Here is a 16,392-nt window from a genome sequence, read left to right on the forward strand (position 1 = left end):
TATTTTTAACTGTACTCGTATATTTCTTTTTTAATCCAACATAACGAATCACACAAATGATTCTATTATTATTTAATTTCCACATTATAATTTCAGTATAAATAAATATCCTCCTTTATATTTATGCAAACTTATAATTAGTCCCCCAATTTCAATTTATGTGATACTTTTGGCTTCTCGAAATTCAAATTGTATGAACTTTATTCATCATTTTAAGATGTATTTTTTCACCAAATTGATATGCAAAAAATCGTAACTTATACTACTACTTTTCATGTAGTTTTCAAATATATGAATTAAAATATTAAATTAATCTAATACTTCTTCCGACCCTATTTATGTGACACCATTTGACTTGACACGGAGTTTAAGAAAGAAAGGAACATTTTTAAAATCTGTTAAAACAAGCCTTAGATATTTATCTGGCTATAAATTCTCTCATAAAATTAAATTATTTTTAATTATAGAAAGAAATTAAAATTAAAAATGTGTGATATAAATTGTGACAGAAGGAGAACAATTTACCTTTAAAAATTAATCAAATTAATCCTCGAAAAATTAAAAAATATTTGGAGACGGAGAGAGCACAGGGGTAAGATCAGACTAATAACCAAATAATTAGATTCGTTTATCTCTAACAAGTATGGGGGACCTCTCTTCCTCTTCTTACCCCCACACTTCCTTTCTTCCTTCAACTTCCCTTCTTTTCCTCTTCTCCTTTAGTTTATTCTCCCTTTTAAAAAAAAAGAAAAAGAAAAAAAAGAGAGCACCCATTTCAAATAACAAGCAAAAAAACAAGGTTTCTTATCCTTCCCACTCCAATTCCAAGCAAATAACTTATATTTGAGTATTTCTTACTAATTCACACTACTTTTTTTTTCTACGATTTTTTAGATATATGGATGATGAAATGTATGGTTTCCATTCAACCAGTGATTATGCGGACAAAGCGTTGATGTCACCAGAGAATTTGATGATGCAAGCTGAGTACAACAATTTCCACAACTACAACAACACTTTGACAACTCCTATGTTTGGATCCGATGATATTCAATTATCATCTAATTCTTTCAGTACTACTCCTCTAAATAATAATAATAATATTCATCAAATTAGAGCTAGCAACTGTGGAGGGGGCAGCAGTAGACACGATGATAACAATAATGAAGATTATGATGAAGATGGTTCAAATATTATCAAGGCTAAAATCGTCTCTCATCCTTATTATCCTAAATTACTCGATGCTTATATTGATTGCCAAAAGGTTAATACTCCTTAACACTACTACTAAGCTTTTGTATACATGATTTAATATAGAGAACATTATATTTACACTGATTTTTAGTGTCTTACATATATATTTCTATGATCTAAATGAAAAATTGTAGTTTTTCTTAAAGTACACATCCACCACTGAGTTTAACCTAAATATATTTTCATCATCATCTCTTAGAGATATGGTTTTGTAAACTTATGATTTGCTTTCTTCTTCACCAAAGAGGGTTTATGGCTTTCGAAATCTTTAGCTTTTTTAAGTTGGATGTCGATCTTATCTTCTTTTTTCTCAGTAGTTGTGATAATCCTTTTGGTGTGTATTTAGTCTTTAGGTTGTGAATTGATTTCATTATTAAACTGTATTTTATACTGTGAGCATATATAACTTAAATTGTTACAATTTTTTTTATATTTTAGGTTGGAGCACCACCGGAGATAGCAAAGCTTCTGGAAGAAATAAGGCAACAAAATGACTTTCGTAAACCAAACGCTACTTCCATATGTATAGGAGCTGATCCTGAACTCGATGAGTTTATGGTTAGTTCTTTTATTTTTCTGTTTGTAGAATATATTGACTGTTATTGACTTTTCTTGCTAGTAATACTTCATGGTTAAGTTCTTGCAATTTCTCGAAACTTAAATTTAATTTATTTATTTTCTGTGAACAGTTTGTTTGAAATCATGACCATATGTTGTTTATTTTGTCAAATAGGAAACGTACTGTGATATATTGGTGAAGTATAAGTCCGATCTGTCTAGGCCTTTCGATGAAGCAACAACGTTCCTCGGTAAGATTGAACTGCAACTCAGCAATCTTTGCAAAGGTAAGTCAAATACTATACCTACTCTCTCTTTCTCTTATACATATAAGTATAGTGCAACTGCAACTTATAAACGAAAGTGGTCACGTTAATAAACACTTTCTTTGGAGTTACAAGTTGTTTTGCGTTAACTTATTTGCACACTTACAGACCGTGAAAATTGAACTTACATTATTGTGCAAAATATTTGTGTTGGGAATACAATTAAATAAATGAAAATTTGTTCTCTCTAACGGCGCTTTAACCGTTTAGATAAGATAGTCACAGCCTTCAACAATTTGATCACCAGTACCACTAGATTATACACGGAGTATTGCATTGACTATAGTTGTAAATTAAGGAAAAGAACAATATTATTAAAAAATCACTTGGGTAGTTGGGTGGCACAATAATAATAGCATAGAGCTCCAAAAAAAAAAGACCAAAAGGTGTCAGAAATGAAAATAATGATATGTATGACCGAGAGTTTATTGCCTTGTGTATTCGGGCCGTGGCTAAGTATATGATTTTGGAAATTTTGCTTGTTTTGTTGGAAATAAATTCACCGATAGTAGCAAACTTAGTAAAAGACTATATATTTTCCTCAGGGTTAGATCTTGTTCAGTGCAACTGGGACCTTTCATATCCTAGTTTTACTCGTATTGTTTTGTGGTGCTTCGCTTGTCTCTCTTGCCTTTTGTTTGGTGTCAGCGAAATTTTCTTTTTTTTTTTCGCATTTAAAACCACTTTACTCAGAGATTCTGATTTTGACGTATCACAATTGAGGTGACACGGCTATAGTAGCTCTTTCAAGAACAGTGACGTATGTCCTCTATATCTACCCTAGCCTTCCTTTTCCTAGATCACTGCTCATGATAAACATAGGGAGCACATCTGAAACTGACCATTATATATTTTGTGCATTTATGTGACTATGGTACTAGTATGATTGGAGTGACTATGGTACTACTTAGTTTCCTGTAAAATCAAGAAAGATTTGCAACTTATGGAACATATCTGGCTATTTCATTTCTGCTGTTTGATCAAATGCCTTCTGCTAGGGTGACAATCATGCAAGTCATGACCATCTTCACTATACATCCACGTTTATTTGTTTTTGGTCTTTTGAGGAGGGATGTACAAGTAAAACACACTAATCACTTAATCACGGTTAAGTGGTCTATGTTTTTACTTAATTTGTAATTAGGTTCAAATTGATTGGGTCAGTGTAAACATCAAGTATCGATAACTATTTACCCGATCGAGTTATCATGACATGTTTTGAGTATATACTACTTTTTATGGAACATGATTGTAATTCTTGTTCCTACGAACATATGAGAGTGTTAAATTAACCCAAAACTTTAAGAAGACAAAATGGTAAAATATTAAAGTCTAGGATATAATCAGCAAACATCCTTTTAAGTTGTACGAAAAATAGGGTTTTATAGTTCTTGTACTTGGACTAGTTTCCAACTCGGATATATTCTCATTATAAGATACTTCATCTCGGTCAAGATCACTATTATAGCATTATTTACATTCATCTTCGTGACTCTACGCTTATTATGTTGCCCAAGATTCTTCAAAATACAAAAATATCTCTGGGTGCATGTTGAATTTTTCAAAAGTTATGCATTTTCGGAGTATATTTAACACAAGTGCGACGACATTTTGATCGGTACAACGGAACAATGCAACTCTTAGTACAATGATGTTGGCCTTTACTTTCTCTAATGTCAACAAAGACCATGTTGAGTACAGTCTACAATAGTTGCATGTATTCTCCGAATGTGCCTTGCATGTGGAACTGCAATTAATTGGTCTCTGCAAAAGGATGTTCCAATTATTCTACTTTGAATCTGATGTTCTGGCCTTCAAAGCCTTAATAAATTTTCTTTTTTTAAGGAATTTCAAGTTCCAATAATATAGTGCTTGCTATGTGTGTTTGGCAGACTCATCGGAAATTGTTTGATTTCTCATTGGTGTGCAGTTAACGTGTTTATCTTCCTTTAGCGAATGATTTATCACCCTTGTTCTTATCGTAAGAGGTTTAAATATAAGAATCTTAACTGACGTGTCACGTGACAACATTGATCTTTTGTTCAATTTCCCTCTCTTTTGATCAATTCTCATGATCTTCTGTCCTATAGGCTGGCAGCCTTAACTATACATGCCTTAACTATACCATTGGAACTTCTTGTTTATTATGTTTGCTTTGCAAAAGTCCTTTGTTTTGATCTGGATTAAGGCTTAGATTAATTAATATATTAATTAAATGGGATAAAGTTGTGTTATTTTATGCTTCTCCACGCATTAGAAGCTGTCATTGTCTACTTCTCCAAAGATTGGTTTTGAGGCAAATGGCGTTTGATCTGTAGATTGCAGCAGCCTTATATTAAAAAATGGGGAAAAAGGGTGGTCTTAAGGTGGAAAAAAAATTAAAGTTGTCAATAATAATTAATGGGTGTTAAGTAGATAAATTCTGTGTTTGACAAAGTATAATTGTTTTTTGTTTCAAAGTACAACTTACCTTTTTAGTGATGCTTGACTATACAGAGGGATTAATTTATTAAGCTGGCCTCGTGTGCCTTATTTACTTAACTTACCAGTTCAACTGATAATAAAATTTGGTTTAGTGGAAGTGTTGTATGACTGCGTATGTTCACGTGCTTAGATTGCATTAAACGTGTTTAACTGATAACTGCTGGATGCTGTTTTCCATTTGGCTGCTGCTTTTCTTTTAGTGGAAGTTGATGCATGCTGTTATGATGCTTGAGATGTAAGCTGAATATGTGATTTAGTTCTATAGTAAAGATATAAGTAGTAAACTAGTCAAACATATATAATAAATCTTCCCATGGAAAGAACTAATTAATGGTTCGTATATATTCGACCTCAATTTGCTTGTGATCGTGGGGCACTAACCTTCTTGATGTCACCTTGATAAGTGCGTTTATTTGTGCTGAAACCAATTTTGTTTCTTCAGCTACTTTCTTTTTTGGTCTTGATATTTGATAGTATCAAACTTTGATCTTTTTGACTCTAATTGAGGTTTAATCTGGAACAAATTTCTGTTTAGGCAAAGTTTCCTCATTAATGATTTTATCTTTTTAGCAACATGAGATCGAAGGTTAGTCCGTAGAATTAAAATGTCATTATTTCTCCGTTTATTCTCACCTAAACTATCTCCCCTACAATATTGTACTTGTATTTAGGTTTTTCATTGGGAACTTATATTCATTAGTGGCTATGTTCTCACGCTTAATATTTCGGAATACCTTTCCAACGTGTTATAAGTCCAATTAATATTTCGGAAGACCTTTATAACGTGTTATAAGTCCAATTAGAAATTTGCGCGTTCATTTTTTCTAAAACACTTCTTTGTTCCTCGCCCGCTGGTACGGTATTATATTTGTGTTACCTTAGGAGAAATCCATCTTCATTATGATTGGTCCACATCGTAGCATCGCTCCCACTATTTTATCGTATAAAGTTAGTTGTTTTTTTTTTTAAATTTTTTTTATTACATAGGGGATAGGGGAAGGGAAAAAGGGGAAAGGGGATTACAACGTGGGGACTCGAACCCTTACGAACAAGGTGAAAAGTTCAGATAGTCAATCAATTGAGCTACTAGATCCCTACGTATAAAGTCAGTTCATTTAGGGTATTATATATTTATTTTGAAAAAGAAAAGGAATTCATTTTTGCTTTTGATTACATGAATATAGTCCATGCATATTTGTTTGTTTTATAACTATAAAAATTAATGTCTTGTTCGCATAATAAATACTCCCTTCCTTTCAATTTGGGTGAACTTTTTTGGAGTGCGAGAGTCAAACTTCTTAATTTTGATAGAAAATTCTAACATAGATTTTTTAAGTTTGTAAAAATAAAATTTATATATTTAGAAATTACATAAACAGTAATATAAGTCATGATAATTTATAATTCAAATAATTTTTAAAAAATGTAATGAAAACGTAATCAAAGAATTACCTCGTAAACTTCTTAAATACTAATAGATTTACATAAATTGAAGAAAGACAGGAAGGAAAGTAAATGTGAAAAAAAAAAATAGAGTTATTAAAGGAAAAAGAAATAGAAATGAAGAAGGGAGAAAGGTAAAGGGACACAATGGGGTAGGACCAAGGCCCTTATTAATGGAAGAGAAAGGCAGCCCGTGTATAGCGGGTGGTCAATATATCACTCACATGGACTCCCGTGCTTTGCGCTGCCAATCCTAACTCTTTTTCTTTTGTTCTTTTCTTTCTTTATCCATGTACTATCATACAGTTGCACACGGACACAATTCTATTTACTCTCTACACATCCATTTAATTAATTTCTTACTTTTATATACTGGTATATACGATCTCTCAACGCACAAATACCCTATAATTTTGCCTCATTAAAATTTAGACGTATCGTTTCATCTCAACATTTTATGTGCTGATATTTAACTGGGACAAAATTTTAAGAAGGAAAAACTATATTTGAAATATATGATTCAAAATAAGTCATAAATAATTGTGCAGTTACAAATTACGTAAATTAGATATTTTAAAGTTAAATTATTATTAAATAAAAATATGTTTTAAATTATTATTAAATAAAAAGATGTTTTTAGGTGGAGCTAACTAAAAAATAATACTAATGGACTATCACATATATTTGGATGAAAATAATGAATTTTTTTAAATTTAAAATTTAAAACCTAATCTCTAACATATACCCTCTCTGTATCAATTCATGTGGTATAGTTTGATTAGATACAGAATTTAAAAAATAAAGGAAATTTTTTGAAATTTGTGTTTTAAATCAATTAATAAATATTTATGTGATTGTAAATCATTTCATTAAGCGTAAAATGAAAAAAATTTAAATTAAATTATTTTTAAATATAAAAATATACCATACATTAAAAAGGAGGAGTATTTATTTCTTACTTAGAACCCACTGAGACTGAAACTAGGGGGCCAAGCTGCTGCTTCTGGCATTTGCATAGTGGTAGTCAAATCTTGGTGGGCCAGTAAGTGGCTTCAGTCCAGTCATGGGTCTTTGTGCTCCCCAATGTCTCTTTCCTCATATAATCAATTAACCCCATGTCATTCACTATATCTGTATACTTCCTCGTGGCTTTCACAACTCACACTTACTTTTTTTTTTTTTAATTTTTTTTTTAAGGATTTTCCATTTTAAGATTTTCATATTGTATATCACCCACCAAAATAATAAACGACAAATATATAATTTCATATATTAATGTATAATAATCACATAAAATGTACTCCTATATTTTTTATACTATAGTGTATATTTTTTGAGTAGCCGACCAGTTAAAATGTGTAACTTGTCTGTCATTTTATATAACAGTCCTCTTATCCGTATAGTAAAAAATATTTAATTTTAATATTTTTATTTTATTTTAATGATTATGAAGTTCGCTTTTAAAATAGAATACTTAATTAGATCATATAATATTTTTATATCTATTAAACATATATACTAAAGTTTTTTTTTTTTTTTTAATTTTTAATTTTTATTTTATATTGAGTAAAGTGTCATATAAAATGAAATAATATATAACAAGAACATATCCAATGTAGTCCCACAAGTGAGGTCTGGGGAGGATAAGACCTACGCAAATCTTACTCTTACCTTTGTGGGGTAGAGAGGTTGTTTCCGATAGATTACTAGCAAATTCATCCTTTATCCTTTATCATTGTCTCTTAGCTTTATAGCTTCGTGATAAGTAGTCTATAGGTTAGATCAGGGTGAATCAAATTATCTGAACTAGAATCCTGATAAATGATCCAAATTCTTGATGTGTTCCTTTTCTTTTGTAATTTTGTGTGGTAATCTGTAACATTCAAGTCGATCGAATTTCTAATAAGCTTTACAACTTCAAGCTAGCTCTTGTGTGAGAATCAATGTTTTGGTGAATGACTCAGTAAATAGAGCCACTATTGCATTAATTATCTATGTGCCCAAGTATGAGTCTGAACCTCATTCCTCTTCCAACATACACTTTCTTTACATTCTAATCTTACGTAATAATTAAGAAAATTTTAAAGAAAGTTAAACTCTTTGTTTATCGATCATACTCGTAGAAGAGAAGTTCTCTCATCCTTTATGTAAATTTAAGAGTTAAGTTCTTTTTGGACTGCTTTCGAAGGATATAAAGGAGAAGAGTCCTGCATCCTTTAAGCTTTGTTTTCACTCGCTTGAGGGCGCAAGACATCCTTACAAAGACGAAGCTTGAGAGCTTTTTTCAACAAAATACTTTGAGTTGACTCGTGTGCTTGGGTGTGTATCAAAATCATTATGCCTTTAACAAGATGAATGATGACCTTACACGTGTACATAATTTCTTTCTTATTATTTAGCATAACACGAAACGAGCGCCAAAAAATTCTGTCAAGTGCTTATACAAATAAACTCCATCTTGATCTAAAATAATCAGATGTAGATTTCCTAGTTGCTTGTTCACCTGGCTAATTACAATATGTATATCATTCAACCTCAGAGCTATATTTTTTTTTAAGAATAATAATCCTTTATCTGGATCGCCTTTCAAGTAATTCAAGATGGAATGTACTGCATTCATATAGTCTTCACTCGGTGCATATACATAGACACTCATAACATAAGCTATAGATGGCTTCATGTGTAACAAATAAATAATCTCCCAACTAGCTTCTGATAAGATGAATGATGAGCTTATACATGTAGATCATAGGAATTTTTTTTTCCTTATTGTTTAGCGCAACACGAAACGAGCGGTAAAGAAGTCTTATAGAACTTACAAGTTAATTGTGGCAGATGATGGTGGTGTATCATCAGATGAGGAGTTTAGTTGTGGGGAGGCAGAAGGACAAGATGCATCAATGAGAGGTGAGGATAATGAACTTAAGGACAGACTGCTACGTAAGTTTGGGAGTCACTTAAGTACTCTTAAATTGGAATTTTCAAAGAAAAAGAAGAAAGGGAAGCTGCCAAAAGAGGCAAGGCAAATGTTACTTGCATGGTGGAATGATCACTATAGATGGCCTTACCCTACGGTTTGTACTTCTAATTTTGACCCTCTTTTGCTTTTTCATATACCTTAATTAATGTTTTTTCTTGTTACAATCAAGCTGCTGGGCTCATGCTCATAGACAGATTCCAAATTAAAATTTAATGGGTTTCAAAGTTTTTAATTCTTTCAAATCTTGGTTTAAAATTTCGTATTCATACTACTTTTTAGGGTCTTTCACTGACACAAGCGGATTTAGAGTTTTAAGTTTATGACTTCTAGACAATAACTTTCTCTGTTTACTGAGTTTTGCATTGATTATTTGCACATATTAAATTTGTAATACAAATACAACATTTGAGCTAAACTACCGGGTTCTCCCCAATCCGTAACTTTAGTGCTAGATGCACCCCTGTTTTTTCACATATATCTCTAACATATGTGCCGAGAATGATCGATTCAATTGTACTTACCCCAAATTCTAGCATAAGCATGTAAAATGATCCTTATAACTGAAAATATATGTTTTTTAGTGCATACTTTCTCCCTTCTATTACCGCCTAGAGTTTTTTCTTGAACATATAACCCTAAAAGTCTATTGAATTGCACTGGGACATAAGCGGTATAGAAAATAAAATTACGTGTAGTAAACTTTCATATTGTGGTTTGGCTTGTATCTGCTCCTAAAAATTTGAAATTCTTCTTCTTTTTTCTGTTTCTTGTTTTGTTGCTTCTTATAATACCCTTATACTACTATTCTTGTTAACGAAGCCAGCAAAGCCCTCTCGAGAAACGGTGGGACCAATTCATTTTTTCTCCTAAATGTGGCGAAGTTATATATATATATATATATATAATTATGTGCTGATATTGAAACTTGAATATAGGAAGCTGATAAAAATTCACTAGCAGAATCAACGGGACTAGATCCGAAGCAGATCAACAATTGGTTCATAAATCAAAGGAAGCGACATTGGAAACCATCAGAGAATATGCAGCTAGCTGTTATGGATAATATTAGTGGCCAATTCTTCTCAGATGATTGAGTTGCAATTGTAAACCCTGGCCTGATTTCTCTTTTCATTATATATATATTTTTGGAAAACAAGAGAAAGAAAGAAGTTACTTTGCTAATACTTGATTAATCCAGTCTATAAATAATGGTAGAGATTATTAATTAATGTTGAATTCACCTTCATGTAAATATTCAAGCTAACTGCCAAAATGCTTAACCCCAATGTCACAAAAATGTCTACTCCTTTGATAATATGGTGTTTAGGGTTCCTTTGGATTTTCTACGCTTGGAATGTCTAATTTTTGTGGATATGAGTTGTGTCCATACAATAAATAATTACACTTTAATTTATAGCAAGTTGAGATACTATGTTTGGACTTGTAATATTTCAATATGACATGCTTAAAGAATTATCTAACATTAAGGGTTCTCCCCCCTTTTTTTAATTTTTTTTTTTTTTTTTTTTAACATTAAGGGTTCTCTATTATATTCTAATGATTATATTGTTGGGTTTTTTGGTTTTCCCTTCTTATATGAAATTGGAATAATAAAATTCAATCCAATTTGAACCAGCTAGCCCACTTTGTCCTAAAATCTACTATATATAGGATAAACTTAGGTCTTATTTCAATAACGCAAGAGTGAATTCATATCAGTCATATAGAGAGAAAAATTGAGAGAGAAGAGGTGATTTTTGGACCAGTGAAAATCAGCTATAACAGTTCGCTTCAATTTGCGTTTCTTGATTTATTAGCCGTTGGATTGTGCTAAAATTTGAACTGGGGTTCTCAGCATATGGTTCTTGGATTTCAACGGTAGAGATCAGATTTTGTGGTCTGTAGTTTCAGTTTTCGAGTACGAATAGTAGCTCATTTTTAGGGGTGATTTCTCTCCTTTTTTCACTAGGTTTGGTGCTATCTTTTATGTATTATTGCTCCGTATTTGGGGTTGATGTTGTAGCCATTTGAAGAAAATTATTGTAACTCTTGTTGATTATAGTGGAGTTTTTGTGAGCCGGAGGTCCCATGGATGTTTCCTCTTTACCTTGGACGGATTTTACCATGTAAATTTAATGTCTCTTGCAATTGATTTATTTTGCTTGCTTTACTATTTTATTGTTGGTATAGTTGCTGTCCGGATTTCCATTTGTGCTAGTGTTTGTTGTCTTCTGTTGGTTCAAATAGTGTGGGAAGTTTTGACTTAGATATTTCTTTCGTTGTTACCTCGTCGTGCAATTTGATTGTTTATTGTTTTCTTCCCAACATATATATTGTCAAATGTCGATACATTATTTGAAATTAATCTTTCTTTTTCAGACAAAATCCTATTGAAGTTTTGTATTTCACAAGGCTTGATCCGACGTTAATTTCTTTGAAGTTTAGCGGTTATTTTGGTATATTAATTAGAGGGAAGTTTAGTGATGAAACTAGAGAGAAGTTCTTCATCTTGAGTTTAAGGTCGAGACAAGATAAACATGGGATTAGCAGATTCATTTTCATGGACATGCTTATACTTTTCGTATTGTCTCGATTATTAACAGTACATATCATTTTTTTTCTTCTTGTTGGATGAGATTCAGTTTGGCTGTGGACACACTATCTACACTGACAAAATGATAGGAAAACATTTGGTTATCCAGGACTATATTTAACGGAGCAGTTAAAAATGACTTGATATGATACACTACGGATTTGGTGTAGCACAGTTAGTTTGTGACAGGCTGTTATACAAAGGAGGTGATTAATTTAATATTATTTGGGATGTTGGTTTATTTGTTGATCATTCTGTTAATATATTATAAATAGAAGTTACGTAGATATTTTTTGATGTTTAACATTTCATTTTTATTTATATATGATATGGAGTAACAATGTGGAAGAGTTCCAAATTTTCTCTCTTCGTTTACTCTTTTCTTCTTCAATTTCTGTACAATGCCATTTCTGTGAGAGTAGTGATATTTTGCACGACCTATTATCTATCCTACAGTATATCAGATTTTCACCTATAGAATAGATCATGCTACTCTATCTGTTTTAAGCTAGCGTTTGTAAAATAGTAAAGACAGGTAAGTAAGGACACAACATTTTTTACGTGGAAACCACCCGGCTCACAAGGGTGAAAAAACAACGATCTAAACCTCTGTAGGATTTTTCCCAACTCCACTACAACAGTGAGCCTTTGCAACTTCAAGTTATAAACTCTGTAACCTGGGAACTAAACTTTAATTCTTATCTCACTAATATCCCTAGACTAATGGCCCACTTCAAGTTGAATTTGACTAACGTTTATACCTATTGATGTTGTACAACTCGATAAACAATCCTAATACAAGATTCTAGGCTCAAGAATTGCAACACATAAACTCTATGAAACTTCTTCTATCTTCTTCGTTGTATTAGGTCGCACTTCAGTAATTAGAACTCTCAATTATTGCATTAACAGGATTTGCTCATATTATGATTTTATCTCTTTGTGAGTGCGTAGGCTTGTTCATGGCAGGACTTGTGTCATGCCCCAACCTGGGGAGGCGTGGTAGGCACCCGGTGCCTTACTTGACCCCGAGTGTACCACTCTGTAACTATAACTCTGGAGTTAACTCTCGACTAAGGCCGACAAGGCCTACCTGCAAACAGACAATACCAATCAAGGCCGATAAGGTCGTATTCTGAATCATCTGAGAATAACATCTATCTCATCTGAAGGGTAAACACACCCAAAACATATGTACATAAAAGTGCAGGCCGACGAGGCCGCCATGAACATCTACAACAAGTAATGCCAAAAGGAACATATACTAGGGCTGACAAGGTCGCTACACTAACATACAAAATGTACAGGACTCGTCTACAATCTTCTAGAGATATCAAAACTGTGTTGTGGTGGGGGCAGGGCCCCGACCTACCCATCAAGTCTATATATATATATATATATATATATATGAAGGACTCCTAAAGTCTGGACCTGGTAACTCCAGGTGAAATGGAGCTTACCAATCAAGCTGATATCTGGCTCTGTCTACTGGGTTGGTCTATCCGACCGTCTATCCCAACCTGCAGGCATGAAATGCAGCGCTCCTGGCAAAGGGACGTTAGTACGAAATAATGTATCGAGTATGTTAGGCAACTGAATAATTGAAAATTGAAACTAAACTGCAATACATAGTAAACTGAAATTCAAGGAATATTCTGAGGTGCCCTTACATACTCTGACTCAACACATAAAGATATAGCGATAATATAGCTAGCCGGCCACATATAAAGCTCGGTGTATCACTCACTGACCGTAAGGCCAGACATCAATATCTCTCACTGACCGTAAGGCCAGCATCAATATCTCTCATTGACCGTAGGGCCAGGCATCAATATCTCTCACTGACTATAAGCCCAGCATCAATATCTCTCACTTACCATAAGGCCAGTCATCAATATCTCTCACTAACCAAAGGGCCAGGCAACAATACATATATATATATATATATATTTTTTTTTTATACTACGTTACATCTTTACTATATAAAGTATAGTAAGCATGGAGTGGATGGGAACTCTCTTAAGAAGACAAGATAGGACATACGGAAAGTGAAACACTCGTATATATATATATATATATATATATATATATATATATATATATATATAATTTTTATACTATGTTACATCTTTACTATATAAAGTATAGTAAGCATGGAGTGGATGGGAACTCTCTCAAGAAGACAAGATAGGACATACGGAAAGTGAAACACTTATAGATACAAGAACTCTACGATATACGCTGCTCTTATACGATTCGTTTGACATTCTTATTATGAATTAATGCCAAGGAAAGAAGGGGTGGCCTTTACATACCTTTGTTGCTTTATCAATGGCTCAATATATATATATATATACTGTCCGACGTACTTCAACCTACATTAAGAGATTAAAACTATGGTTAAGCTGCGGAGGAGCTTAAAAGGTATTTCTAAGCTAGCAGCTCATTTCTAGAAAATTGGGCAGTACCTCCCCTATGACTTTCACTTCCTCCCAATTGGAAATACCATCAACAACAACCAGAAAAACAACAATAACAACATAGCCACGCTATACCATCAACAACCAGTAACTCAAGCGATAGTACAACGAGCGGCAAGCTCGGTTTATGATAACAAACTATAGATTTAAACCCCTCTTCTTTCTAGAATTTGTTAACAACATTAACCATAAAGTATCCATTTATTCCTACTGATTTTCAGCCACAACATAACCTTAAAATGACCCCATAACAGTCCAACAAGTTACAATAACTTAAAACTGATTTCTCAGATTACTAAAAATACGTTTCCGACTTGTGTTTTCTTTCAAATCGAGCAACACAATCAACACTACATAATTAAGCCCCTTATCATGTAAACCAACAATAAGAGCAACTAAAAAATAAGTTCACAACACCCCAGCAAAGATGCAACAACAACGACATGCTAACCCTTTTGAAACTTACAAGTTTCAGCCTTTACTATCGAGCTACAACTTGTAGAAGCTTAGACAAGGAAAGGAGAAGCATAAAATCACCTTGAACTAATTAGAACCAACTGAACTTAGGCTCTCTTCACCTGGAAACAACCTCCAACTTAATTACAAGAAAAAGGAAGAGAAACTAGCAAGCAGTTTGGGTTTTTCTGCACTAGAATCACTTGTAACCCTTGAAATCACTTAGGGTTTGTATGGAACTCTTGGGAGAAAGTTTGCAGCGGTTCTTATATGATGTTTTAGCTCTGAAAGCAATGAAAAGAAATGAAGAGGATCAACCCTTAAAAGGGTCCTCTTGGCCGACCCCCCTTGACCCCTTTTGGGGGAATTAATTTGGTCATTTCCTTTAGCAAGGTGTGACACACCTACTTGTCACCTGCTTGCTTAATTAAAGGTGTCGCATGCTGCCCTTGTTTTGTTTAAATACGTGTCCCGTCCTCGTTTACTAATCACGACACGTGTTAAATAGCTCAAGCAAGTAGAACGGGTAACCAAGCAGCTCATTTTTATTTGCTTAAAATCTCATTTCTCACGTTTAAGTGCATTCGTCAACCTCAACTTAGTCGTGCATAGATTGAACGAAAATATGGGATGTTACAACTTGGATATATATAACTTTAGGTTTGAATCAAGTCGGCTGAACTCATTCCCTATGTGGTAAGGCCTATTATGGAAGTTAGGGTTTGAGTAGGCTTGTGATTCTTGCTTTCAACGCGGCTTCACTGTCCTTGTAAGATTATGAAATATCTTGAAAATTATGGCAAGAAATCCTACAAGTTGTCCGCCAAGTCTTTACCATAAATCACAAATCCTACTTGCAGTAGGACTTTGAGCTGGTACATGTTCTTGGACCTGGGTAATTCAACTCTGAATCGTCTCAGTTCTGAGATGGAACATATCCATAGAACTGTTTCATTCACCCTTGTCTTGCATCTCTTGGTTCATTCACTTCAACTTGCACCTGTCTCTTAGATAGAACACGTCCACATACTTGGTTCCTCCGCCTTGCTGATTCACTTTTGTAAAATATCTTTCTGTGTTTATTTCATTCGCTTTATCTTTATCTCAAGCATCTGTATCTAGACCCGGTTTACATTGCTTATTCATTTACTTTGTCAATCATCTAAACTCACACGTGCTTATGCCAAAAAATACCCCTTTTTTGATGATGACAAACTCATGTCTTTAAGCTTCTGTGTAACCTGTTCCACACATCTCACATTCTAGAAAATGAACACACTAAGATTGAACCTGTTACACCTTGGAAATTTCCCGTTAGCATACAGTGAATAGACTAACGAAGGGCATGATGCATACGATGTTTTGATAAGCAAGAAATAGCATTTGATGACCCTAAACGAGATTTCAAAGACATTTAAGGTAAGGAAAGAAAGTTGTTAGGGAAAGCAAGTCATATGTTGTGAGTCGGACAAGAATTACGAGTAACGAGTTAATGACGTTCTAATGATACTTTGGGAAAGAGTTATAACATCCCTTAGATTGGTATTGAGGTGTTAAACAAGTGTTAAGAAGGTTTCATAAGGATCGGAGATCAAACGAGTCGACGAGAACAAGTTTCGGATAGCTGGGCATTATACGGCCAGACATACTGGCCGTATAAAACATACGGACCGTATGTCCAGCCGTATGTTCTGCCCAGAACAAGGGCCTTCACTGGACCAAACATACGGTCCAGACATACGGTTAGTATAAAATATACGGACCGTATGTTGGTCCATATGTTCTGATCGGGAAAGAACTTAAACGATATAAGGGACC

The 16,392-nt window shown here is 33.4% G+C and overlaps 1 protein-coding gene across 2 annotated transcripts; it reads left to right on the forward strand.

The window, feature by feature from the left end:
• Positions 1-622: 622 nt before the first annotated feature.
• On the forward strand, positions 623-10,342 carry LOC132067156 (homeobox protein knotted-1-like 6). 2 transcript variants are annotated; one of them, XM_059460308.1, is made up of 6 exons: positions 623-799; positions 895-1,264; positions 1,693-1,812; positions 1,988-2,099; positions 8,901-9,139; positions 9,981-10,342. In XM_059460308.1, exons 2-6 carry the CDS (start codon positions 899-901, stop codon positions 10,137-10,139), a joined length of 996 nt encoding a protein of 331 aa, XP_059316291.1. In that variant the 5' UTR covers positions 623-799; positions 895-898; the 3' UTR covers positions 10,140-10,342. The 2 variants fall into 2 exon arrangements, with proteins under 2 accessions (XP_059316291.1, XP_059316290.1); XM_059460307.1 differs by having other exon boundaries at positions 623-1,264.
• The last annotated feature ends 6,050 nt before the right edge of the window (positions 10,343-16,392 follow it).

This window comes from Lycium ferocissimum, chromosome 8 (genome assembly GCF_029784015.1).
Source record: "Lycium ferocissimum isolate CSIRO_LF1 chromosome 8, AGI_CSIRO_Lferr_CH_V1, whole genome shotgun sequence".
NCBI lineage: Eukaryota > Viridiplantae > Streptophyta > Magnoliopsida > Solanales > Solanaceae > Lycium > Lycium ferocissimum.